We start from the raw sequence: 25,635 nt of genomic DNA, 5'->3' as shown, positions 1-25,635 counted from the left end.
CATCGAATCCCGGAGCTGACAAGGTAAAAATCGGTCGTTCTGCCCCTGAACAGTTCCGTCATTGTAAATAAGGATTGTTATAAACGGACTTGCTAAGTCAAAGGTTACATTAAAAAAATTAAACCTCTTCCACTTCAGTAAACTTCTTTGGAACAACGCACTACTTAAAGATTTTTACGTAGTGTGCTCTTTGACCCTGGTCCTCGAGCCTTTTAGGTGACTTGTTTACAACAACGTCATCAGTTGCTGCTCAACCCAGATGTTTTCGCTCTCTTCAGGTCAAGTATAAATTCACCGGTTTCTTATTACACTATGTGCTATTTATAATGCATTGTATCTCTTAGAAAATGTAGCCTCCACGATGAGTCGAGTTCTGCATTTCACCCGTTTATAATGAGTCACATTTCAGGCTAAATCAGTATGGCAGGTTTACGAGATAGTACTGTACCATTTCAACATTTAAATTGGGTTGTGGGGAAATAATACCAACACTTGCCGTTCAGTCAGCTAGGCACTAGAGGTGACCTGTAATTGCTTGTATATGGTAGTTAACAGTGTAAGGCTCTTCCATATTTCTTTCCCTTTATCCTTAGGATTGGATCAAGTAATATACATTGTGTTAACTTGTAACATACAACAGCAATTCCAAATTCTGTTCAGGTCAAATTGTCTATGGTCCCTGTTCAGAGTAGTGCACTACGTGGTGAATGAAGTGCCGTTGGTGACAGCCCCAATTTTGCATTACTGTCACTTGCAAACATGATCAACCTGTCATGTTAATTTCTGGAGGGACAAGATGAATTATGGTTTGCTGACTTTCCTTTTAACCAAGATGGATCATTATTCTACACACTCAATGCAAGGGTATAAGGTCAGCACAAGTGACAGCCATTTACAGAATAACATTGAAAGGTTACATTTAAGTACAATATAGATTTTTATTAGTTGGATATTAAGGGGAAGAAAAGCCGGTTTTAATGTTCCCAATTCTATATTCAAGTTGCAATTCTTATAACTTCAAAACACGACGTAAATAGCCAAGCCCGTGAGGACAATGTTACACAAATCCAAACGGGTGAGAACCAAAGTCACTGCAAAAAATACCCAATCTCAAATCAAAATGGAAAACAGCTCATATCCAATGCTTATGTACAGTACAAAACAGTGAAGCCAAGTTAAATTGAACCTGATTGATTATGTCAATATAGAAAGATACATTTTTGAAAGTTTAGAGATCTCACCACCCAAGTGTTGCCATGGAAACTGAAGTCATCACAGTGCATTAAACATTTGCAAGAAACAAAATACAGACCAAAGTACCAGAACTGCTTGGGGAATGTTTGATATTATTTTATTGTTTTTCATAGCAATGGAAAAATATAACCTTGTACAAACATCTTCGATTCTCATTTTAACAGCTTGGTGAGTGACCCTTTTCCAAGTGCACCTAGAAACCAAAAAATGGGAACTGAAACAAGCCCAATTCACTAGTTCATGTAGTTCAAATTATAGATTTATTTCTGAACTGCATACTGTAGGCAAGTTGTTGTATTTTACCCTGATGAGTAGTCTAAATTTGGCACTCGTTTTCTACTCCTTGCTCATCTTAGATGTCAGTGTTACATGTCAAATGTAGTTATCCCTAGCCTTGAATGATCCTGATGCACTCAATGCATACGTCCTCACCGATTCTTGTTAACAGGGCTGGCAAGAAAGGGTCTTTATCTACAAGCCCACACTGAAGATGAAGAGAAACAACTGATGCCATTAAAAAGAAAAATGGTGAACATTTGTCAGTGATTCTCTTGCAGGAAATAAAGAAAACCTTCTTCCCAATTCACTCAAGTGCTGCCAATAAATCATCTACCAAGCCCCCACAGCCATCTCCCAAACAGCATCAGAAATATATCTTTCTGAATTTGCTTGAAGCTTTATTATTTATTTGAAATAACCGGGGAGGGGGGGGTAGAGACAGTGAATCCCCTCCCTCACATACACACTCCATCATCCAGGCTGATCAGCTCTACCCCTGCCACGCTCTGGGGGCTCCATGCAGGGGCAGGCTGGAGGATTGCAGAGAGGCAGGAGACGAGGGGGGTGGAGACCGCCCGCTCATCCCCCTCGTTTCGTCTTCTTTCAACTCCAGCAGTGATCCTTTGGGCACATTTCCAACACCCCAAAAGTGAGCTTTTTTCAGATTCCGGTTCAGTTCACATTTGCGTAAAATTGACCATCTCCATTTTTGAAGTCCACAACCATATAGTGCTTGAAGGAACCAAAGTCAAGGGAAAAGTCTTCCACAGATCGGTCAAAGAGCAAAATAGTTGAGTTCTTTCGTATCATGTTGTGTTTGTAATTTTCCCTCAAAAGAGAACCACATTTTGGCAGTTCATTTCTCTCTACTCTGGTGATCCTGTTGTAGACTAATATTCGTTTTTCAGAAGAGTTCTAGAACTAGCCGGCTACAGCGATCCATGTTTTTGTGTGGAGTCCTTGTCGTCAAGTCAGAATCAGTCCACAGGTGGCCGAAGAGGGTTTTGGTGGTGGGGCGCTGCTGGTCTGCCGGCGACTGCTGGATTTGTACTCAGAAGGTGGTGTGACGTCGATCCTCGCTCACTCTCGCTCTCACTCACACATTCTCAGACACTCATCTCAGTGCACGCTTCACTTCTGCTTTAACTCGGACACGACGCAAAAGACAGAAGAAACTCCAGTGGGGTGTTTTCATTGTTGTCTAGCTTATCCAACAAGCATGAACTCTGTAGAGGAAAAATAAGAAAGGGTTATTTGCTGTAGGAGCCAAAGTTCTGTGTTCACGTGCTCAATGCATGTATAGTGATCCTTCTCATTAGGCTGCTCCAGTGAAATTCTGGTGACTTTACACGATACATGCTCTTTCATGAAATCACAAATGGTTACAATTTCACGCCATCTCCAAAATAAAATGGACAAGACTAGCATTTCCTGCATAAGTATCTCTCAACGCAACATTAACTTTCAAAATGTACATTGTTAAAAAATAGATATAATTCTCCCTTGGCTATTCCCTTGCGGTTTCATGGTGCCCTAGAGGTGCTGTACGGGTGACTGTCAGTCAGTAGGTCATTAAGGTCAGTAACTCACCAGGCCTGGCTCTTGAGCTTGCGCAGCTCCTTGGTGGCCCATGTGGCCAGCATCTTGGTTATGGTGACCTTGGACCTCCGACCCTCCGTCAGCAGGTCATTGATGAGGGGTCGCATCTCTACCAGCTTCAACACGTCCTTCCCAAACACCGTGCACAGGTCTCTGAGGAAGGGGGGGGGGTAACTAAGCATGTATACAGGAACAACACCATTTACATACTGTAAGAAGAAGCCGAAGAACCAGTTTAACATTGATCAAGTCGCTGGGAACACGACTCCGATCTACCTCAACTCCTTTTCAGGCCCCTTACTGACAGTGTCTGTGCAGGTTTCAGATAAATGCTATTAAGCATCAGGGTTTAAGAGTACAAGATCTAACAGACCAGACAGGTTTTCCTTAGAATAAAAAAATATTTTAAATTATAATTCAGTGTTTTTCCATGCATCTTAGCCCAAGCTGCCCCTAACATTTTTATGCTATGTCGTACCAAAAGCATCTTCAATATTATTGTGATCCACAAAGCAAGCGTCACTACCACGGAGATAATCCTAGTTGCTTTACCCTATAAGTCCGGCGGCGTTTGCCACCACGCCATTAGAGTGGTCCTCGTCTTCAGCGATGTGATGGATGAAGGACAGGATGAACTCCACTCTGGGCTGCACCAGCATCACGTCAGCTACAGGTAGGACAGAGAGCGGGACAGAACGATACAAAGACAATGTTAGGCACAATCATGACAATTAAGACTGAGGTGACAGATGCCCAATATTCCATCAAAGTGGCCATATTCTGGCAAAGAGGTGATTTAAGGATGCTTGTTAGGAACACATGGCACACTGCAAAGTCCGAAAATCAGCAAATGCCACAATGTGCAAGTGTGGGGTCTCGCAAAAGTCCAACGTAGACAATGGCAGCCCTGCTACCTCATGAACACTGGGTGAAATAGACCCTGCTTTACTCTGTGACGCCCTAAAATCCCAGCTGCCACAGCTCAGAGCAGCGAGAGGAACAGGCGTCAGCGGAAGGACTCAGTCTCCACTGTAAATGTGACAGGTTAAAGGACATATTCATAGCCTGTTATACATTGAAAAGTATTAGTAAGTTCATAGTATGTGAGGATCTTAAAACATCTAAGGTTAAAAATATGCATTCAGTATTAGTTGATAGAGATTGATAACATTCATATAATTGTGTTAAAGTTCAAATCTGTCAAAGGGTACGAATTGTGAGAGTAATGTGTAAACGTTATATTGATTACTTTATTTTGTGGTGCCTAAAAGTGTTAATCTGTGATCTACGAAATGCTCTTAATCTATGAGCCGGAGATCGATTGCTCTGGTCTCCACGCATATTCCTGGGGAAATTCGCGGTCTTTTCTCATTGAACTAAATGTTGACTTGAGAATACAACACCGTATCACTCTCGTGATTATTTCTCCCCTGTTTTCAGGTACTTTATTGATGATAAAAATAGTAATTTAAATGTTATAACTAGCGAACATGTCAAGAGTGCTTAAGGTGTGTTTTAGTAACGTCTTGAGGAAGTTAGAGTTAAGTTTGAAGAGAGTAATATTAGCCCTGCTCGGTTGAAGTGAAGGATAGCATCGTACTGAGAGTAGCTGCCATTTTATGTCGATTGTGAACGAACATGCGTGTTGTTAATAAGATATTTTGCTGTGTTATTTGTATAATGGGTTTTCTGTTATGTAATGTGTTACTTTTGTGAAATGATTGAACTAAATGTTGACTTGAGAATACAACACCGTATCACTCGTGATTATTTCTCCCCTGTTTTCAGGGGCGTAACATAAACACAAGTGCAGGAAAATCCTACAATTGGCATCTCAAGACAATTAAAAGACAATATCAATACCAGTCAGCAATACGCCAAAATACTAGATCCACAAGATCTGTAGATTAGTTATGATGCTGGGAGGATGGCGGCTAAGGGACTCACGGTGCACGTTCTCCTTGTCTCCCTTCAGGCCCTGGATGATGCCAGTGTAGGCCTCCAGACAGCCCTCCCGCAGCTCGTTCAGATAGTCCACCATGTCATAGTCCGTCTGCCAGGGGGGAAGGAACCAACACACACAGCAGGTTAAGAGGGACGGAGGACAGACCGCACGCATCGAGGTGAGCAACGGTCATTTGATGAATCCAAAAGGCCTTCAATAAGAATAACTGGTAAATTAACACATTTTGCTAGACTGAACCATTGGCCACCATATTACTAACAAACTCTGGAAGAGGCAAGCTTAACAAGGTTGCTCAAGGAAGAAACTTGTGGGGTCTCGCAAAATCCAGTGTAGACAACGGCAGCCCTGCTACCTCATGAACACGGGTGAAATAGACCCTGCTTGACTCTGACGCCCTAAAATCCCAGCTGCCACAGCTCAGAGCAGCGAGAGGAACAGGCGTCAGGGTCAAACGAAACAAGGGGATGCCAATGTGGTACAGCGCGTCTCCATCTGTTCTACCTTGTCGACTTGTGCCTGCGACGCCTGCTGCAGCGTGTCCAGGACAATCTCCAGGTACTTCTTGAACTCTCCTCCGATGGCCAGGGCAATGTCTCCGAACACCGACAGGATCTGGGGCTTCACCGACCGGTGCACATTCTCATTCTGCGGGGGGGCAACACCCACGTCCTTAGTCAGTACTGGTGACAAACTGCATTAGTGTCCACAAGACTTAACCTACTAAACAAAGACAGTTGGAATTATAACCATTTTCTTTCTGATAAAACCTATTTTTTTGGGGGGTGTCCACGGTCAGCTTGACACGAAGGCATTTGCATGTCTCTACAAAATAACCGATCCATAAAACGGAGGCTGTAAATCTGCAATACGACTCAAGTGTATGGTCCTGCACATTCCAGGACCAATAATGGCAGCCTCGTCATAACCAACACTGGTGGCAGAAACTAAAGTGCAACTCACCCCCAGGTTCTCCAGCAGGAGCTGCATGATCTCGTCGCAGTAAGGCAGGATGTTGGACATCAGGGCCCGGCACAGGTCACACACCAGGCCCACCGCGGCCAGACACACCTGACGAGGGAGAGAGAGGGAAGGGTGGGTGAGTGAGCGGTGTAGCTAGGTGAAATAATCATGTTGACTCTTACAGCAAGCATTACTAGAACTTAGCTACTAAAGCAGTGCATTTCAAGTGTGGGGTCCAGCAAAGTCCAGTGTAGACAATGGCAGCCCTGCTACCTCATGAACACTGGGTGAAATAGACCCTGCTTGACTCTGTGACGCCCTAAAATCCCAGCTGCCACAGCTCAGAGCAGCGAGAGGAACAGGCGTCAGGGGAAGGGAGGACAATTTATTTATTTATTTATTTTTGCTTTAAGAGATTAATATGAATATAAATCCTTGAAAAAAAATAGAACCCACTTGATATTCTGCGTAATTCTTCAATCCAATTCCCAGGAAGGGTTTAAAGGCATCCATGTATTTCTGAAAGTCAGCACCCAATACTGAGGAAACATACAAGACATTACAGAACAACATGGTTACATGCACACAATAATACGATTGTGAACAGTAGGATTAATGACAATTAACATTTCAAATGCTTTGCAAGAAGAATATCCTGTACATATGGCCATATCTAAATTCAGTCTCCTTGACAGCACTTTGATCAAATGTAGAAATCTTTTGATCTTCAATCGAAATAAGCTTTCTCCCATGGCGACCCATGTTATTTTTGGGGAAACCATTTGAGTCGGAGTTTCGGACAAAGTTTCGATTGAAAACTAGTTCTAAGATTCATACTTTTGAGTGTGTCCAAACTCAGGCATTCGAGAGACGCTTGAGTTGCTGGTGCTAGCACAAGCACAGATCAAACACACAGCTGGAACACCGACTGAGCAGTTTCTATAGCCTAATCTTTCAGAGACATACCTGGGTTTTCTGAGATGTTTTAATAAGCTTATGTTGACTTTGATCAGCGATTAAGATCAGCAGAGTACGGTGTTTATATGACCAAAGCCATAACACCACATGTTTAGTGTGCATGTAAACGTGCTCAGTCAGGCATGTGACACTGGACATGCGACACACCATATACTGTAAGAAGGGTGGAAATCAGTTTAACATTGACCAAGTGGCTGGAAACAGGTCTCAGATAAATCCTATTAAACATCAGGGTTTTCAGCGTTTTGAGTACAAGATTTTTCACCACAGACCAGATACGAGGTTTTACGGCTTAGATTCACAAACATAATTCATCCCACTAAAATGGGTAGAGGGTGTGGATAGAAAACCCGTGTGTGTGTGACTTATGTAAAACAAAAATAAATAAAAAACTTTAAATTAACCCATCCACTACAGTGTGACAGTTTTAAACGGCTCACCTTCCACCAAGGTTGAGACGGCCATGAGTGCATCCTCCTGTACGCCCCCGGAGCCGGCAGTGTTCTGGAACATTCTGAGCAGCGAGGCCATCACCACGTCGGAGATCTGCAACGCGTCCTGGTGCTGCACCTTCCTCAGCACATTCTACAGAGAGGTGGGGAGGGAAAGGGTTAACCTAACATAGCACAGGCTAACTTGAACGTTGTTTAGCTACTGTGAGGAGAAGCGGGAAAGAGGATAAGTCAAACCCAGAAGTTGTTTCCTTTCCTCATAAAGCCTTCTCCTTTCCTAGTATGTTTTCGATCTTCCTATTAGAGTCATCTGGGTTTTCAGTACACGATTTCTCATCACAGACCAGACAGATACTAAAATGTGTATCACCTTTAAAATACTCAAGATCGCAAAATATAATAATGGAACGCCCTAGGTATCCTTCTTCTACCTCTTGTTCGAGGACGTCGAAATAGTTTGAGGGTCAAGCTGAATGAAGTCGACTCGTCTCACCTGCAGGGTGGCACACAGCAGGGACTGGAGGTCGTTGAACTGAATTCTGTCCGACGTGCTCTGGATGTGAGACTGAGGAGAGAGAGAACGCATGAAAAACAGATTATTCAATGGGAGTTTATTCAATATAGAAAAGGCTCCAAGCAAAATGAATAATAGTTTAAAGTAGGTCTCAGTTAAATCCTTAAGTAAACATCAGAGGTTCAGAGTTTTGAGTACATGATTTCTCATCACAGACCAAAAAGCCCCCGCCCCCCCCTTTTTTGTGCCATACCCCAATCCATCCATCCCTCCTCTCTCGGTTGGGACCTACCTCCATCTGCAGGACCTGCTGCAGGCGCTCCATGATGACCAGGGTGGTCTTCTGCACGGCTGGGTAGCAGTCCTTGGCGCTGTTCTTCACAATCTCCATCAGGGCCTCGTAGGCCGCGCTACGCAGGTTGTTCTGGTGACCGTCCGGCCTGGTGGACACAGAGGGAGAACATTGAATTATTTCACTTAAATCATTACTATGCAGCAGCAGCAAAACAATATTATACAGAAATGTGTACAATTCTTGGCAAAACATTTGGTGCACTTAAATACATAAACCTGATGGAACTAGGACAACGAGACTGGATAAGAGACTCACAGCCTTCAAAAGGTTATGTACAGCTAAGGGCTTCAAAAGGAATTCCTGAGGAAGTACATTTTAACGCCATTCTACATCTCCAAATGCATTTTTGGTCTCAGATATTGTGGTAGCGGTTATCCATCACACGTTCAGTGAGGTGCATGATTCCTCATCGCAGACTAGAGAGAGTTAGTCTCTAGCCAACTCTAGAACTCCTCCATACAAAATGTCTAGCCAAGTGGAGAGGTTTCTAAACCTCTACAGACCTGACAATAGAAGGTGCCGTTCCAACCCACTGTCCTGCTTACCCGCCTGCGGTTTCTGGACAGTCCTGCCTGCGGTGTCTGGACAGTCCTGCCTGCGGTTTCTGGACAGTCCTGCCTACCTGTCTGTGGTTTCTAGGAGTTTCTGGACGATGAGTTCAAAGGAGGAGGAGAGGCAGTAGGTGGCAGGCTCCTCCTGTTCCTCTGCTGCATCTGTGCCTTCGTACGCGGCTTCCGCCAGGCTGGAGAAAGCCTGAGGGAGGGAAAGGGAGAGAGAGGGATGAGGGAGATGTTATGAGGGCATTCATAAGAAAACCCATGAATGATTATTTTTGGTCCTAAAAAACAAACATTTCTAGCAGGTCTCAGATATTGTGGTAGGGGTTATCCATCACATGTTCAGCGTGGTGCATGATTTCTCATCACAGACCTGACAGGTATTTCTCTCAACTACAGACACTTTGATGCAACATATTCCACTCGAGTGGGGTGGACTGAGATCAATTGTTGTAATTGAGCAAGTGTCTTTGTACTGTGCAGTATATCGTTGATGCTTGTGGTGATAAAAATCCTTATCTGTGGGATTAACAAAGAACTACTGCTACATGTGGAGGCCCACAAGAGGACCACAATGGAAATAAGCTGTTCAACTTCTGGCATTATCCTCAATGATTTTAAATGCATTGTATATCAACGTGTTGAATTAGGTTTTTAAAAACAATGGTCAAATAAATAGCGGCTCTATCTTCTGTCTCACCCAGCAGACGTTGGACGCGACGCGTGGCTCGGCCCCCAGGCCCTCGATGAGGCACTGCAGCAGAGGGGCCAGGTACACCTCGTTGATGGCCGCCTCCGGCAGCAGCTCACAGATCCTGCCCACCGTCCAGGCCGTGGTGTCCCTCACCACAACACTGGGGTCCTTCATCAGCTCAATCAGCATGGGCATCGCCTGGGAGGGGAGAAACAAGAGCAGACTGGTCGTTAACCACAGTAGTGTCAATAAGCAGAGGAGGGGAGCAGTGATACATGAAGTCTCCCCATTTAAGAGCTTTGAGATACCATGAAAAGCGCTATAGAAATGTAATAATAATGAATCAATTAGAATGTAAGTACTATTAACCAGTGTTCAAGAGTAAAAAGACAGGCGTGGATGGGCAGAGAATGAAAGGTACTGTTAATATAACAGCAGTATTCAGGTGTAGCAAGAGAGGCATGGACTGGAAGGAGCGGGAGGGCAGTGGGCGAGATTTTACAACAGTAGTGTGTCTCATTGTCTCAGAGCCTCTACAGCAGGGGTGGGCAATTCCAGCCCTCGGGGCCTGATTGGTCACAGTTTTGCCCCAGCTAACACACCTGACTCCAATAATCACCTAATCATGATTTTCAGTTTAGAATGCAATTTGATTAAATCAGCTGTGTTTGCTAGGGACGGAGATAAAGTGTGACACCAATCAGGCCCCAGAGGACTGGAGTTGCCCACCCCTCGTTTACAGAGTAGGGCTGGGAATTCGGTAGTGGGATTTTATTGCGATTCGATGTTCCAAACATATTGTTCACCATATGTCTGCTGCAGAGGCACAAGAGAGAGCCATGAGAAAATAGGGTTTGATCAATCATGGAATTAAGTGAAGACAAAAATTGTTTCCATACTTAAAGATGAACAAGCTATGAAGGAAAAATACAAGAGTTTTGGTGCAGGTACAGCCAACTAACACAAAAATATTGCAATTGTCAAAATGATACGAGTTGTCAAAAATAATATTCCGATATGCAACTATCGACCCCCCCCCATTATCATCACTACCACAGAGAAAGTCTAAATGCAGATTTACTGAACTTGTCTGTGCAGGTCTCAGATAAATCCTATTAAACATCAGGGCTCTCAGGGTCGAGTACAAGATTTCTCATCACAGACCAGATACAAGGTTCCACTGCTGACATTTCTTGCTTCATACATTTCCGTTTTATAACGGAAACAAGAGTATTTTATTGGACAACGTTCGCTAGTCCCGTTTGTCAGTTTTCTTGAATTTGGTGTCTAGTGAATGACAGGTTTCAGCGGTGTGATTATAGACACTTGCACAAGCTTATCACCAGCTCACTCTGAGACAAGCACCCAATTCAGTTCAATAGGGCTTAGGGGTCAAGGATTTGGGCATAGTCTGTGTCCCAAATGGCACCCTATTCCTGACATAGGTCCTTATTTATGTGCCCTGGTAGAAAGCAATGCACTAAATAGGGAGCCATTTGAAACACAGCCACACACAGTCATGAAAGAACATTGTGGTTCAGCTGATACCACCCTATTCACAGCTTCTCCAGTCAACCCTACTTGTGAGTGAACATGTCTGTAAATACCCGATCACCCTTGCAACAACTTCGGTCTGTGGTTCATCTAAAGATGAACTTAAAATGTATTTAAAGCCAAACCTGTGGATAGTTTCATTATAAACCATATGGGAGTTTAAGCACAAAGAGAAGACAATTCATTATGTGATGGGCACAAGGAAACTGAGAAATACTTGCAGCCTAGAGATGACCCTTGCAACAGATCCATTTCTACTTGGCCACAAGCTATCGTCTTCCTTGCTCGCCACACCCATCAGACGGTGGATTGTTAGTCTACGCTGCTGTGAAACTCCACCCCAACAAATCTTTTTACCGACTCGAGACGCATGACTCCTTTTTCCCCGAGCGACTGGTTCATTTTCATCTTGACCTGCTAGTACTGGCTGCAGCGAGTCCTACCTACAACGGGATTAATACACGCTCCCCTGGCTCAGCGGCTCCAGAGATGTGCGCCGACCGTCGGTCATACGCGCACGGGGAAATAGATCATAAGCGCCGAGAAGAAAAACACATGTTTCGAATTGGTAATTGATCGCATGGTGCAAGAACGACGGCATATCATCGATTATTGAACGTCATTGACACAGCTTATTTTTTTAGAACCAAAACATACACAGCCTCTGCTCAACAAACTCAACCTGGAGAGTGAATCGTTCTGGGGGCTGCAGTTTGAGCATTGTGCTCAACGGCCACAGAAGACGTTTAAACAATGCATTACACCAAGAGTCGTTCACAATCTAGTCCGGTTGCAGCCACAACTATACCCCGTTTCAAATGTATAAAAAAACAATCTTAGTTGTGGGCCTAGCAATCAACCAGTGTACATTGTTTAAAGCACAGTTTCACATGTCTCAATCACAAATGACAGCTCCAATAAGCCCCCTACGGTGAACGAGACGCTTGTAGAATCATGACTCGAGTTCTCAGTTCAACGGTAGGGGGGTCCTGCGTGCGCGGGCCATTACGGACTCAAATGAACAAAAAGGCGTCTAGCGAGACGTTCCTTTGACTGAACGAACGAAAATATCTGAGTCAGTCAAAAGAACATCCCATCACTACTATGCGTAAGATGCAAAGTTAATTTCCTAGCAGATGGTCTCCTCTATCTGATATGCTAGTTTATAGCAGGCTCTCTGGTTGAGATCATATGGTGGTGTTGCGTTCATGGTATGTCTTCATGTCTAATAAAAAGCTGGAGCCCACCCAGAGAAAATTAATTTGCGTAGAGGTGCTGACTAACGGCGAATAAAATGTAATAGTCACAGCATATTAAATACACACACATATATATATATATATATAAACTCAGTAATTTATTGGGTAAACCTACGTTTCAGCATCACTGTGCCTCTTCAGGGTAATGTCATGAATGCTTGAACCAGGTTATGTTGACGAAGACTGCAACCACTGACATTAGTGAGGGGTTGTATCATAATTATGAGGTTAATTAGAATGAATTGAGCGAAACTGTTAAAATAGTAGTTTACAGCATGTTGAATATGTGTCTTCATGTGGTGAAGTGAGTCACCTGGATGACGAGGGGTTTGAGCTGGTTGAGCTCGGGCCCCTCCAGGATGGAGCCGAAGGCCATGACGGCGGCATCTCGGTAGCGCCAGTCGGGGTGCTTGATGTGCTCCTTGATGAAGGGCAACACGTGAGGCACCACGTCGTCCTCGCAACACGTGGCCAGCAGCATCAGGCACACGCCCGCCGCCTTGCACGGGTTCCAGTCGTCATCGTCGTTGTTCTCGTCCTGAGGAGGAAGCGAGAGGGGTGAATGAGAGGAGACGCATTTACATGAAACGCCATGACATTGAGAAAGGAGGGGTAAAAACCAATGTCACATGACAGAGGAACATAGAGGGGTGGGGGGATATGAAAGGAATCTCCTGGACTTGCACATAGGAGAGGTGAGAGGAAAGACAGGCATTTACATGGAGATGACCTGATCGTGTACACAGGGGAAGGAGATCCAGAGGAAAATGGCATATATTTACATGAACAGGTACCTGTAGCATATGAACAAGGACACTGAGTAGCAAAGGATACAAACAAAAGAACAGATACCAACACAAAGGACAGACGAACCCAGCTAGACAAGTCCAGTGCCTCTCATTAAAGCCCCTAATAGATAGACTGCGATGGCTTGTACAGAAACACTCACACCTCCCTGCTAGACTTCACATGGTACACTTGGACTAATTATAAAAATGGGTGGTAGCAGTAGCACACAGTCTTCCTGGGGGAGCATCTGTGGTATTAGACACAAAATGTTGGTGTCTGGATGGGTGAGCCCCCCTCCCCCTTAATTCTGACTGGTTGCACGTCTATGCAAGTCTTCGATTTTGTGGTAGGGGTTATCCATCACATGTTCAGCGTGGTGCATGATTTTCCATCACAGAGCAGACAGGTTTTCCTAGGAGTCAGAATCTTCATTTCATCTAAAGCTGGGGAATTCTGCCAGCTATTCTGCCAACTGTGGTGTTTCAATGGAGATTTTAATACCAGTAAATGACACATCCTTATCAATCATCCCTAACGTGTAATGAAGGTGTTAACGAGGTGTAAAATGACTGCCGCGGGGCTCTTCCCCTGCGTACCTGCTTGGTGAGTGTCTGGGTGAGGATGGGCACCAGGTATTGCAAGGCTCCTTTGGCGTAGAACTTGCTGGTGTGCTCCGGGGGCTGGCCCTGCTCCGACGCCTGGGGAGAGAGCGAGTGGTACCAAGCTTAGAGGAATATTGACCTTTTTGCTGTCCATTGTATGCATTTTGCATCTAACAAACCCCCTCCAGGTAAGGATGTCAGCCTAATGGCTGAAAGTAGTGTTAATAACAAAATAACAAGGTACATGCAGGTCTCAGGTAGTGGTAGGGGTGATCCATCAGGTGTTCAAGCGTGGTGCAGGATCTCTCATCAGACCAGATAGGCGAGATAGCCATGTTGCTGAGTGATGATCTAACTGGGACCCTTTCTGGTGTTATATATAAAACATATTTACATTCGTGGGCTGAAGTGTTGCCTTGTGTTTAGTTTACAGAGTTGAAACACTTTTGGAAGTGTGTGTGTGTTGGGGGGGGTCCTCACCTCAGTCGCTTCGATGGCCAAGTCCATCTCCTCGTCGCACACGTTCGACCAGAACTCGATTCCTTGTAAGGCAACTTCATCAATGTCACTTTTCATGGCTTCTATTGTGATCTGTTCGGGGTAAGGGAGGGAGAGGACAGCAGCCAAAAAAAAAAAGGGGGGGGTTCAATTTAAAAGGAGTGTCCTTGATATGGACTACTGGCGTCCGTGCAGGACTCACATATTGCGATAGGACGTTATACATCAGGCCTTTTCGGCGTGGTGCATGATTTCTCACCACAGACCAGACAAGTAGTCAACAAGCGACGCTACAATATCAGTAACTGATAAGGTCCACCAAGACCTTGTTCGGAGTTCTCTGCCTCGGGTACTTCAGAAAGTAGAAGCACATCTAAAGACCACAGAGCAAGACCAAGTTGCTGCATGGGGGTTGCTTACCGCAAACAGTGCTGGGCCCATGTACGTTTCCATGTACTGATAATACAAAGACATTATCTTCACCAAGTTCTGTAAGGCAGCCACTCGTACCTGTGGGAGACAGACATCGCATTCCACCAACATTGGTTAAGAAGATGATTATTGGCTGAAAGCATGGAATAAAATTGGCCAAAAAAAGGTTTTAAATAGAAAAGAGAAACTCACGATACTCACTCTGGTGTCTGGGCACTGTGTGGCCTCGCAGACGACCTGCATTATAAAGTGCCTCTCCGTCTGGAAAACACAAACCCATTCACTGTTACGACAGGCACATAGACAAAGCATTCGAAACCCAGCCTTGTGCGAAGGTCTCAGATATTGTGGTAGGGGTTATCCATCACACGTTCAGCGTGGTGCATGATTTCTCATCATCAGACCAGACCGTTAAGTCGATAAACAAGCTCAGATTTGTCCATTTCGTCTTTCCATTTTTGGGGTCACAGCATGTGACAATGGAGGAACTTTGGACAGGAGACACAAACACACCTCTTTGTCGAAGTTGGCTTTGGTGAACTCCAGTGAGTTGAGCAGTGCGTTTGTTGCAGCCAGCTTGACGTTGTTGCTGGGCTCCTCCTTCCTCATGCCCTGGATGATGGCTGTCAGGATCTGGTTGGCGTTGTCCTGCAGCTGCTCAGGGTCCTACGGCACAGGGGAGGAGAGAAGACAGTTGTTCGTGGAAGCTACGTCTGCTCTGCAGTGGAACAGGCACATGAAAACACAGACATCAAGTTAGTCTAGGTTCGATTTTGGAATGTTGTCTTTGTGCAATTGAGGACAAGTTTCATATTACAGTAGTTCGACTTTTAGATTATAACCCCCGTGTCCCTCATGTACGCAAGTGTGTGTGTCAGGAGCACTCACTATATCCTGGCAGATGTATCCGATGGCCTCCAAGGTGGACTCCTTCATGTGCTCGGTGCTGCTGGGATCCGTCACGTTGGCCACCAGCTGGGGAATGAGCTCGGGCCACTGTGTGACGGGGATCTCTGCGCAGGCTATGCCGGCCACACACTGGGAGGCCGAGCTGGGCCGGTACGTCTCCGTGCCCAAGGTCTGCAGAACCTGGAGGGGAGTGAATCAACTGGTGCATTTGGCTGGGTGAGGCCGAGTGAGGTGGAGGACATTGGTTCTTATAGGAGCCAAGGGCTTAAGAAAAATAAACAATTTGGCTGGGTAGGTTTAAGGATAAATTATCGAAGAGTAATCAACTTCAGGATCCTCTTTCCCCAAGGGGATATTTGAATGAAATGATTGTTACTGTGTAACCCACACTGTCACTTAAAACCGTAATATAGACTTTAATATACTTCAACCCCAAAAAAGGAGGGGTGGTGGGGAGTCAGGACACCACAAAATCCTACTAAATCTAGAAAGTATAAATAAATATGCACTAATAGGTGGAAGAGGAGTTTCTCCTTACAAAGTTCTTGATTTCCATCCGGGCGTTGGCGTCGATGGCCAGCCATCTCTGCTGGTAACGCGTCTTCACGTCCGGGTCTTTGGAGGTGAGCGAGTTCTTCACCTGCAGCCCTGCGGCCACGCGAGCCACCTGGGTGTTGCCAGGGTTGGCGAGCACCTTGGAGAGCTCCACCAGGAACGTGGGCTGGAGAAAGGGAGAGATTTTTTAAATGTATTTTTACAAATCAGGCCATAAGATGGTAGTGGTTTAGTAAAACACAGGTAAGAAAAAAATGGTCATCACCACAGTCTTTCAGTCCTTGGCATGAGTAAGATTTCACCGCAGTGACACTGAAATGTTAAACAGTTACATTCAGCAACTGAAGGATGTAGGAGGCTAGGAATCAACAGACATGACGGAGCAGGTTCGTATGCAACAGCAAAACAATTTAGACACTAAATTTCATTCATGCTGCAGTCAGTGAGTGGCAGCAGTGGCCTCCACAAAACACTAATGATCCATATGTGGTAGTTTTAAATCAGATGTGTAATGCGTTTGTGTAACCAAAACAACAAACTGCTAAATTCATACAAGTCCTGCTGAGTTGTTTGGGTCTGTTTTACATATACAATGCCTCCGGAAAGTATTCAGACCCTTGACCTTTTCCACATTTTCTTACATTACAGCCTTATTCTAGAATGGATTAAATAAATAAAAATCCTCCGCAATCTACACACAATACCCCCATAACGACAAAGCGGAAAACAGGTTTAGACATTTTTGCAAATGTCAAGAAATTTACCGAAATACCTTATTTACCTACGCATTCAGAACCTTTGCTATGAAAATCAAAATTGATCTCAGGTGTATCCTGTTTCCAGTGATCATCCTTAAGATGCTTCTACAACTTGATTGGAGTCCACCTGTCGTAAACTCAATTGACTGGACATGATTTGGAAAGGCACACACCCGTCTATATATAAATGGTCACACAGTTGACAGTGCACGTCAGAGCAAAAACCAAGCCCTGCGTGAAAAGGAATTGTTTGTAGGCTCTGAGACAGGATTGTGTCGAGGCACAGATCTGGGGAAGGGTACCTACAACTTTTTGCAGCATTGAAGGTCCCCAAGAACACAGCAGCCTCCATCATTCTTAAATGGAAGATGTTTGGAACCACCAAGACTATTCCTAGAGCTGGCCGCCAGGCCAAACGGAGCAATCGGTGGAGTAGAGCCTTGGTCAGGGAGGTGACCAAGAACCCGACAGTCACTGACAGAGCTCCAGAGTGAAGATCCTTCCAGAAGGACAACCATCTCTGCAGCACTCCACCAATCAGGCCTTTATGGTAGAGTGGCCAGACGGAAGCCACTCCACAGTAAAAGGCACATGACAGCCCACTTGGAGTTTGCCAAAAGGCACCTAAAGACTCTCAGACCATGAGAAAAGATTCTCTGGTCTGATGAAATCAAGATTAAACTGCTTGGCCTGAATTCCAAGCCTCAGATCTGGAGGAAACCTGGCACCATTCCTACAGTGAAGCATGGTGGTGGCAGCATCATGCTGTGGGGATGTTTTCCTGCGGCAGGGACTGGGAAACTAGTTAGGATCGAGGGATAGATGAAGGGAGCAAAGAATAGAGAGATCATTGATGAAGTCCTGAGTGCTCTGGAGCAGGTTCTCAGACTGGGGAAAAGGTTCAACTTCTAACAGGACAACGACCCTACGCACACAGCCAAGCGGAAGCAGGAGTAACTTTGGGACAAGTCTCCGAATATCCTTGAGCGGCACAGCCAGAACATCTCTGGAGAGACCTGAAAATAGCTGTGCAGCAACGCTCCCCATCCAACCTGACAGGTCTTGAGGATCTGCAGAGAAGGGGAAAAACTGCCCAAATACAAGTGTGCCAAGCGTGTAGCGTCATACCCAAGAAGACACTATGCTGTAATCGCTGCCAAAGGTGCTTCAACAAAGTACTGAGTAAAAGGTCTGAATACTTATGTAAGCGTGATCATTTTTATTTAATAATATAAATTAGCAAGAATTTCTAAACCTGTTTTTGCATTGTCATTATGGGGTAGTGTATGTAGATTGCTACGAGAAAAAAAAACAATTTAATCAAATTTAGAATAAAGCTGTAACAGAATGTGGATAAAAGTCAAGTGGTTTGAATACTTTCCGAAGGCACTGTATACTCAATTTTCACTTTAAGATTTCATCTGTGGATACCACCGGTGACCCATATTCCAGATCCCACTAGCGGAGCCTATGAGGCATCAAGTATCTAGCTTGGTGTCACTAACCAGGCTTCCTGGAGATTGAAAAAGTATGTCCAAATATTTAGATGAGAAGAAATCGCTATGTCATTTAGCTGATGGATCAAAAGACAGATTGGGTTTAATCACAATGTGGTCTTCAATGATAATGAAAGACAGGCGGGCACCACAAAAAAACATTTACCCTTTACCCTTACTTCCTCTTCTCTAGCCAGCTAGCTACACCCGCTTGCTTTCTACTCCAAAAATGCAATGACCATCTGTCAGTGGGGGAGGAGTGCTCTTGCTCGCTACTAAACGCTTATCGGGCAGCTTTCCGGTTAACTATTAGGTACAAGAATATCATACTTAATCAAATCCAGCTATAGGATTACAACATGTTAGCCACATGTGTTAATATCAAAGCAGGGTAATCCTGATCTATCACTAGCAGTGTACTCGTTTTCGATGCCGTTTTTTTTGTTGCTCAAGTCATATTCAACTGAATTAATTTAGAAATCAATTAAACGAGAATTTGTCGTAATTTAGTTTGTGCCAAGTGATAATTCCGAGGTACTGGATGCCTACATGGGTGTAGCTGGTGTGCTAGCTAGGTAACGTGGGTTAATGCTTGGTCTCCATTCATTCGCGAAAGCTGAGGTGTGTGCCCTGTCTTTCTGGCGCCAGACCTGAATATGATAGGAATAAATGATCCGTCTGACTGAAATGTGTAGTTATACAAACCAAATTCTCAATTGCCGCCTGCTCCAGAAACTTCTGTGCCGCCTCCAGTTCATTTCGATCTGAGGGGGCGAGGGGGGAAGGTTTAGAGTTACACTATGTGATTAGCTAGTGCACATGTTGGTTAGCCACAACGTGAAGCAGCAAAGTTATGTTAGCATACATCTACAATTCCTTGCTCGCTAGGCTACCACGATTATCAGTGATCACATTCAATGCTACTGCGGTAATCTATTTGGGAAATTGTGGGTGTTCATTTCATGAGATATTAGTTCGTTAAATGAAACAGCCAATTTATCAAGCCTTACTCGTTAGAAAGGTGACCCATGTCATGCAACATGCTGGCTCCCGGGGATGCGTTGCTCACTAGCGGATAGCTACTTGATGGCAAAGATTGAGTTAGCCATCGAGCTAACCAACTCATATCCAACTTTAGCTAACGTAGTTAGCTGTCCTAGTTACATCACCACGGACAATGCACAAGTGCATACTTCACTAGCTAGCGTATACGACCTAATAAGGTTTACACGATCGAGTACAGGCCTATTCTATTTTTTTCCCACATCGGCACATGCTAGCTACATTACATAACTAGTAATCTAGACTGTAAAGTTAGCTGGCGTGCAAGGCAGGGCCGACTTAATTACACATGAGTGGCTAGCTAGCCAAGTAAATTGATAGGTAACTAAACGTATCAACCCAGTAAAAACATGACATCAAAATGACAAACTATTTGGGTGACAACTTTTTCAACGGATAATACATTTTGACAACTGGCAGCTCTGTCAATGCCGCCCAGATTGAACTATTAACAGTGCTAAACATTTTGCGAGTTCATAACAGAAAGCCGGATCCGCGGAGTGAATAAGGCCGTAACATTAGCAGCCTAGCTAGCAAGGCACTTCACTACTCCCTTTTTCTGATTTAACTTTCACCCGTAATCGTTATCAAATACAGATATGTCAAGTTGCTGGGCCTAAACTCTTCACATAACTGTTAAAGATGAGTATATGGAACTGTATAATCACCCGGAGAGACCGTTTTTTCGAGGATCGTTATCAGCTCCATTCTGTCCCAACCACTCTTAACAGAAGTCGCTAGTTAGATTGCCGCGCACAACCCCGGACTTTATTTATTCAGTGTTCAGCCAAATGTAACAGGACCGTGTGGATAAAACAATGAAAGCCGGTGAGAAAAACATACACGCCGGGTATCCTCCAGCCGATTAGTTTACTCTGGATATGCGCTATTTTCAAACGCGGAACCTTAAAACAATTTGTTTAAGCAGCAATGCCGCTTGTCCATTCTGTGGTCGGGAGGGGAAAGGCCTTGTTTGACTCCCGCGGAAGAATATCACACGCCGCTACTATGGCATTAAAAAAAAACATTTTTAACTCCTCCCTCTCTCCTGCGCATGCATGTGCGCGCACCTTGTCTGAAGATAAATATATTCATTTTTAACCAAAACATTTAAGGTATTAGCCAACTGTTGTATGATTGTTGTCGAAGTTGTAGCTTTGATGTCTTGTACTTAATCAACCATACAATTATCTGACTTCTCAGTAAATTCTAAACCAAATAGAGTGGACAAAATGGGTAGCTAGCCGAATGGAATGACATTTGACCATCATTTCAGTTGGTACGACTCACGTAAGTAAGTAATCCCCCTATACTTATGTACTGCCTATATATTTTTATTTCCAATGAACGTGATGAAATAAGCCATGGCAGAGTACAACCAGGGGCCTGTTGCACAAAACTAGGATAAGGGATTAAGCCAGGATATCTTGGTGATCCTGGCTCAATTGATCCGTAATCCGGTTGCACTAAAGATGGATAGGGGGCAGGAGGATATGTTATGGTATAAATTACCATGGAGATTTATTCTGTGGAGCTAGCCTGCTCCAGACCAGGCTAAATTCCAGGATCTATTTAATCTCATCCCTAATGTCAGTCAGCAGTCACCACAAATGGAAACCAATAGTTATTTCACTGCTCACTATACATTGTTATCACATATAACTAGACCCACTGTTATTATTTAAACGTTTGTGATCATTAATTTCAATGATTTTGGATAAAAAATGATTTTTAGATGATGTTGCTATCATTAGATAATTTACAGTTTCCCATATATATAAATATATATAAAATGATAGAATATTAGGGCCACAGAGGGGAAAAAAAACACAAGTCATAATATTGTAACCAGTTGTTTTAAAGGAGGACAGTTGTTAAAATGACAGATGTGGGGCATTTCGTGAAATTGTACTTCAGTATGGTTTCATAAACAAAGACATGCTGATGTGCCAGAATATTAAGTATCACATTGTCATAAGTATCAAAACTGTAAAAACAATATGTAGCTTTTCTGCAGAAAGAACCAGCCTCATAAATGTATGACTTTATCCTTTTTCTTCAGTGTGGCCCTAGTACTCTGTCATATAAACAAATACACATTCCATATGAATATAAAAACACAATGTGTAACATTATGTTCCTTTATTGAATAAGGACAAAACAAAGCAGGTAAACCATCAGCTCCTTTCGAAACTGAAGTCACAGTGACTCTACAAGATGGAAAGCACAGAATCCAAGCATATTATACAAAATGATACATACACATTCAAAGGTCTGTATATAACACACCCTGCATGTCTGCACACTAAAATAAATGCAGGACAAATCCATACACATCAACTGAACAGACAAATGAATGGATCCAGTAGCCTCCCTGCAGCCTTGTATTACACACAGTATACCGCACAAACATCATAAGAGGCCAAATTCGTCAAAAACGAACCCAAAAAACCCAAATTCCTCTGCCACCGCAGGACATATTTAACCAAAATTGAAAGCACACATACTAACTAAAATAATTCAACACATATTGGTCCCTCAGCAGCCGACCACTGTCGTCATCAGGGAAGATTGCCGGATTGTCCCAGTCCATGGCTGGTGGCCCTCTCCTTCCTCAGGCAGGCCACATTGTGGAGGACAGCACAAGCCACAGTAATATCACATGCCCTAACAGGGCTGACCCTTAATTTGTGAAGGCAGTGAAAGCGTGCCTTCGGGAGGCCAAAGGTCATTTCAACTCTGGCCCTGGTCCTGGCATGGGCATGGTTGTAGGCCTGCTGTGCTTCCTGGGGTCTGTGAAAGGTGTCAGGAGAAAAGGCTGGCAGCCATACCCCTGTCTCCCAGCAACACACCAGAGAATTCACCTGTCAACACAAAATCTCATCATTACTACCTCATAAACACAGTGATATTCTTGACACAGCCATGATGGTTATAAATAGGGGTTGTGTGGCTTACCTTGTGATAGGCACTGATAGATTTCAGAGGCCCGAAAGATTCTGGAGTCATGGACTGAGCCAGGCCATTTTGCCACAACATTGCTGATCACACAGTCAGCATTGCAGACCATCTGAAATCATAAGATGAGGAATATTACACCAATCAATGCACATCACTGGCAATGCAGAGTGTTCGTCAATGGACAATATCAAAAAGTTATGTTCACCTGAACATTAATGCTGTGAAAGGATTTCCTATTCACAAAATCGGCCTCATGGGCACCTGAGGGGCTTTTATCCTTATGTGTGTGCAGTCCACTGCACCAATGACATTGGGGAAACCTGTCACACAAAGTAATGAGTATCCTACTATGTGTTAACAGTTGTCCTGTAATTTGTAGATCCTCTTACCTGCAATCCTATAGAACTCCTCTTTGATGTCACAGAGTCTTCTGTGGCCAGGGAAGGAGATGAAGACATCTGCTAATGCTTTGATAGCCAGACACACACTCCTTATTGTGCGGCAAATTGTGGCCTTGTTCAGCTGTTCTGCATCCCCCACTGAGTACAGGAAGGGTGTACTAGCAAAAAGCGCAAGGCCACACAAACCATTTGCTCCACACTCAGTGCATGGCTCCGTGCAGTGCGGTGCTTAATCCTGGGACCCAGTAGTCTGCATAGATACCTGATGCCATCTGCAGAAAACCTGTATCTTTCATATAGATGGTCATCAGGGAAGGCCAGTGGGTCCAACCGGTCCCTGAAGACCCTTTCTCGCCTGAAGGCTCTCCTCAGCACAAGTGCTTCTTCATCCACCACATCTCGCACGAATGGGCATGCCATTGTCAGAGCAGAAAGGAACACACAATTTGGGCCTTCATATAGGCTAGTGGCCACACCTGGTGCTGGGGGGGTGGGCAAAAGAGGGCGATGCCTTATAACGATGACTTGGTTGTACTGATTGCTGGGAAAATAAAAAACCTTAGAAAGATGCCACCGTCCTGTGTGCTCACAATAAGAGCTCATATGTCATGGCTCACTTGACTTTACGAGAATATACCTAATTTTTATTTTGAGCTGTGTCATCTTCTTGGAGCTGGGGAGGAAAGAAAAATAATGATTAATACATTTGTGTTACAGTTAGCATACAGTGTACATTGAAGGCATATCTCACCTCCCTCTCAAGTTTTTTTATTTCAAGGTCCAGTTTCCTAATTGTCCTCTTTTTTATTTCGGACTCCAGTGCAAGATTTTCCATCTTTTTCTTCTTGTACTGAATGTCTATGTCTGCCAGTTCTATTTGGCGCCGGAGGTGGTTGCCATACAACTTTCTGATAGCTTGTGAGCTCTGTGAACACAATACAATTAGCGCAGCTGGAATTTGGCAGGATGTGGTGTCCTTTTATTAATACGCACTATGTTGCCAGGCTGGTTTTCCCACTGTATAGCATCTGGGTCCTGTAAAAGAAATTAGATTTTTTGATTTTGATGAGGACTCCTCACCATTGTAGAGTAAATAGTACTTTCACAGTCTTAACATGACACCTCATGCCTTCTGGAATCCAGAGAGATGGTCTCCTCCTCATCATCGTCTCCATCATGTGCTGTTGCTGCTGCACTGGGGCCTTCACCCTATCACATTTAATCGGATTCATATTGAAGCTAGTAGACAAGACATGCCAGGCCTACAGTATGCCTTTGATGGAGTACTCACTGGATCAGCATCGTCTGGTGCTTGTGCTGGTGGCTCTAACAGGAACACAGTGCTGCCAGGCACTGCAAGGCAATAGGTAAACCAAAGTCAGACAGTCCAAATTGATTCAATATGAATGTGGTTGTATCCCATGTAGAGATGGAAGGACATACCTTGAATGAAGCGGGTGGCATCTTGGGAGGAACCTATGCTCGTCTCTTCCCCCCCAGGGATCCCCTCTAAGACGGGCCTGCCTTTATTTAGCTCCAAGGCCATGTCCTCTGCTGGGGTAAGGTCAGCCTTTGGTGACCCACCACCCGTGCCTTGTCTGTGGGTATTCTTTTTCACTGCTAAAACAGTACAGACAATGTGTGAGCAGGCACCTTCTGGGTACAATATATGCTTGTGCTTTGTTAAATATTAGTCAGGGACCATACCATTCTGCAGAATGTTCTTGTATTTGATTTTGACCTGCTGCCATGTCCGTTTTGGCCCGTTCATGTTTAATCTACACACACACACACACACACGCACACACACACACACACACACACACACACACACACAATGGAGTCACACTGCAAAAAAATTACTTGGTATTTTTGTCTTGTTTTCAGTAAAAATATCAAAAAATTTATCATAGCTTTATACAGTGTGATGGAGTTACTTTACACAATTTCACTCATATCTGCAGTGCATTTCAATTAAAAATTTTACCGTTTCATAATTACAGTACAACTGCATTTTTGGAGATGTGAATTAAATATTTGAATTGTAATTGTGATGTTTCAGCGGAGCGGTGAGTGTGTAATTGTGCACTACTTACGCATTCAGGCGGTCTGCAATACTTTGCCACGCTTTTTCTCTTTGCTTTATCACTGTGGCGGTGTTGCCTTTCTTCTTAATTATATATTTTACCTCCTCGTATGCCTCCATGAGGATTTGTGCTTCCGACGGGGAAAAGTACGCGGCTCTAGTTGCCATGGTAAATCAGTTAATCTGTGATCTGTGGCGGGGTCTATTTGAGTGAGCCGTGAGCGCGCACCTATCCAGGATTGGTTTCACCTGGCTTAATGAATCCGTGTCTGCTCATCCTGGCTTGGTCTTTGTGCAACCAATTAAGCCTGGACGCACATGTTTTGGCTTCATTGAGCTCAGCTGAGTCATTTATCCCGGATGTCTTAATTCTACTTTTGTGCAACAGGCCCCAGGACACCGAATTTGGAGGACCACCCGCATAACAATAATAATCATAATATTTGGACAAAGTTCAAATAAATCGTCCCTTACCCTGCCATTCAGGTCCATAGGGGGCACTATTGATTTGGTCAGTGATAGTCTTGGTTGATCCGTCACAGCTGCCCTCCAGGGCATCATTTCAGAAACCGCCAGCAGCTAAACTGAAAGTGGCCTATGAGTGAGCTTCTATGTAGGCAAAATTACTTAATGTAAAATCTGAGAAATCAGCAGAGGCCACACGG

The 25,635-nt window shown here is 44.2% G+C and overlaps 2 protein-coding genes and 3 non-coding genes across 10 annotated transcripts; all 5 read right to left on the bottom strand.

Annotated features, from left to right (window-relative positions):
- Positions 1-1,334: 1,334 nt before the first annotated feature.
- On the bottom strand, positions 1,335-20,527 carry LOC115110221 (importin subunit beta-1-like). Of its 4 annotated transcripts, XM_029635678.2 has the most exons (23): positions 20,191-20,208; positions 19,471-19,539; positions 19,166-19,224; positions 16,190-16,372; positions 15,631-15,831; positions 15,256-15,408; positions 14,935-15,003; positions 14,731-14,820; positions 14,293-14,403; positions 13,807-13,908; positions 12,735-12,959; positions 9,615-9,806; positions 8,980-9,110; positions 8,295-8,442; positions 7,982-8,053; positions 7,477-7,621; positions 6,515-6,597; positions 6,059-6,166; positions 5,600-5,743; positions 5,080-5,185; positions 3,685-3,799; positions 3,124-3,285; positions 1,335-2,759 (listed from the first exon to the last, which is right to left on the bottom strand). In XM_029635678.2, coding segments are annotated over exons 2-23 (2,625 nt in total). In that variant the 5' UTR covers positions 19,496-19,539; positions 20,191-20,208; the 3' UTR covers positions 1,335-2,758. The 4 variants fall into 4 exon arrangements, with proteins under 4 accessions (XP_029491538.1, XP_029491535.1, XP_029491537.1 ...); XM_029635675.2 differs by lacking the exon at positions 19,471-19,539 and having other exon boundaries at positions 20,191-20,527; XM_029635677.2 differs by lacking the exon at positions 19,471-19,539 and having other exon boundaries at positions 14,944-15,003; positions 20,191-20,527.
- Positions 3,997-4,141, bottom strand: LOC115110944 (small nucleolar RNA SNORA79). Its single transcript, XR_003860704.2, has one exon. It is a non-coding gene; the product is annotated as a small nucleolar RNA SNORA79 (small nucleolar RNA).
- Positions 5,402-5,542, bottom strand: LOC115110946 (small nucleolar RNA SNORA79). The gene has a single exon (XR_003860706.2). It is a non-coding gene; the product is annotated as a small nucleolar RNA SNORA79 (small nucleolar RNA).
- Positions 6,283-6,426, bottom strand: LOC115110943 (small nucleolar RNA SNORA79). Its single transcript, XR_003860703.1, has one exon. It is a non-coding gene; the product is annotated as a small nucleolar RNA SNORA79 (small nucleolar RNA).
- A 1,446-nt stretch (positions 20,528-21,973) lies between the features above and the next one.
- Positions 21,974-25,506, bottom strand: LOC135564651 (uncharacterized). 3 transcript variants are annotated; one of them, XM_065010050.1, is made up of 11 exons: positions 24,981-25,505; positions 24,592-24,662; positions 24,328-24,504; positions 24,176-24,237; positions 24,007-24,093; positions 23,878-23,919; positions 23,636-23,809; positions 23,522-23,557; positions 22,873-23,425; positions 22,481-22,592; positions 21,974-22,386 (listed from the first exon to the last, which is right to left on the bottom strand). In XM_065010050.1, exons 1-8 carry the CDS (start codon positions 25,136-25,138, stop codon positions 23,522-23,524), a joined length of 807 nt encoding a protein of 268 aa, XP_064866122.1. In that variant the 5' UTR covers positions 25,139-25,505; the 3' UTR covers positions 21,974-22,386; positions 22,481-22,592; positions 22,873-23,425. The 3 variants fall into 3 exon arrangements, with proteins under 3 accessions (XP_064866122.1, XP_064866121.1, XP_064866123.1); XM_065010049.1 differs by lacking the exons at positions 21,974-22,386; positions 22,481-22,592; positions 22,873-23,425; positions 23,522-23,557 and having other exon boundaries at positions 23,569-23,809; positions 24,981-25,506; XM_065010051.1 differs by lacking the exons at positions 21,974-22,386; positions 22,481-22,592; positions 22,873-23,425; positions 23,522-23,557 and having other exon boundaries at positions 23,666-23,919; positions 24,981-25,502.
- Positions 25,507-25,635: the final 129 nt, after the last annotated feature.

Source organism: Oncorhynchus nerka, linkage group LG26, assembly GCF_034236695.1.
Source record: "Oncorhynchus nerka isolate Pitt River linkage group LG26, Oner_Uvic_2.0, whole genome shotgun sequence".
Classification (NCBI taxonomy): Eukaryota; Metazoa; Chordata; class Actinopteri; order Salmoniformes; family Salmonidae; genus Oncorhynchus; species Oncorhynchus nerka.
This window is presented reverse-complemented; position numbering and strand designations above follow the sequence as displayed.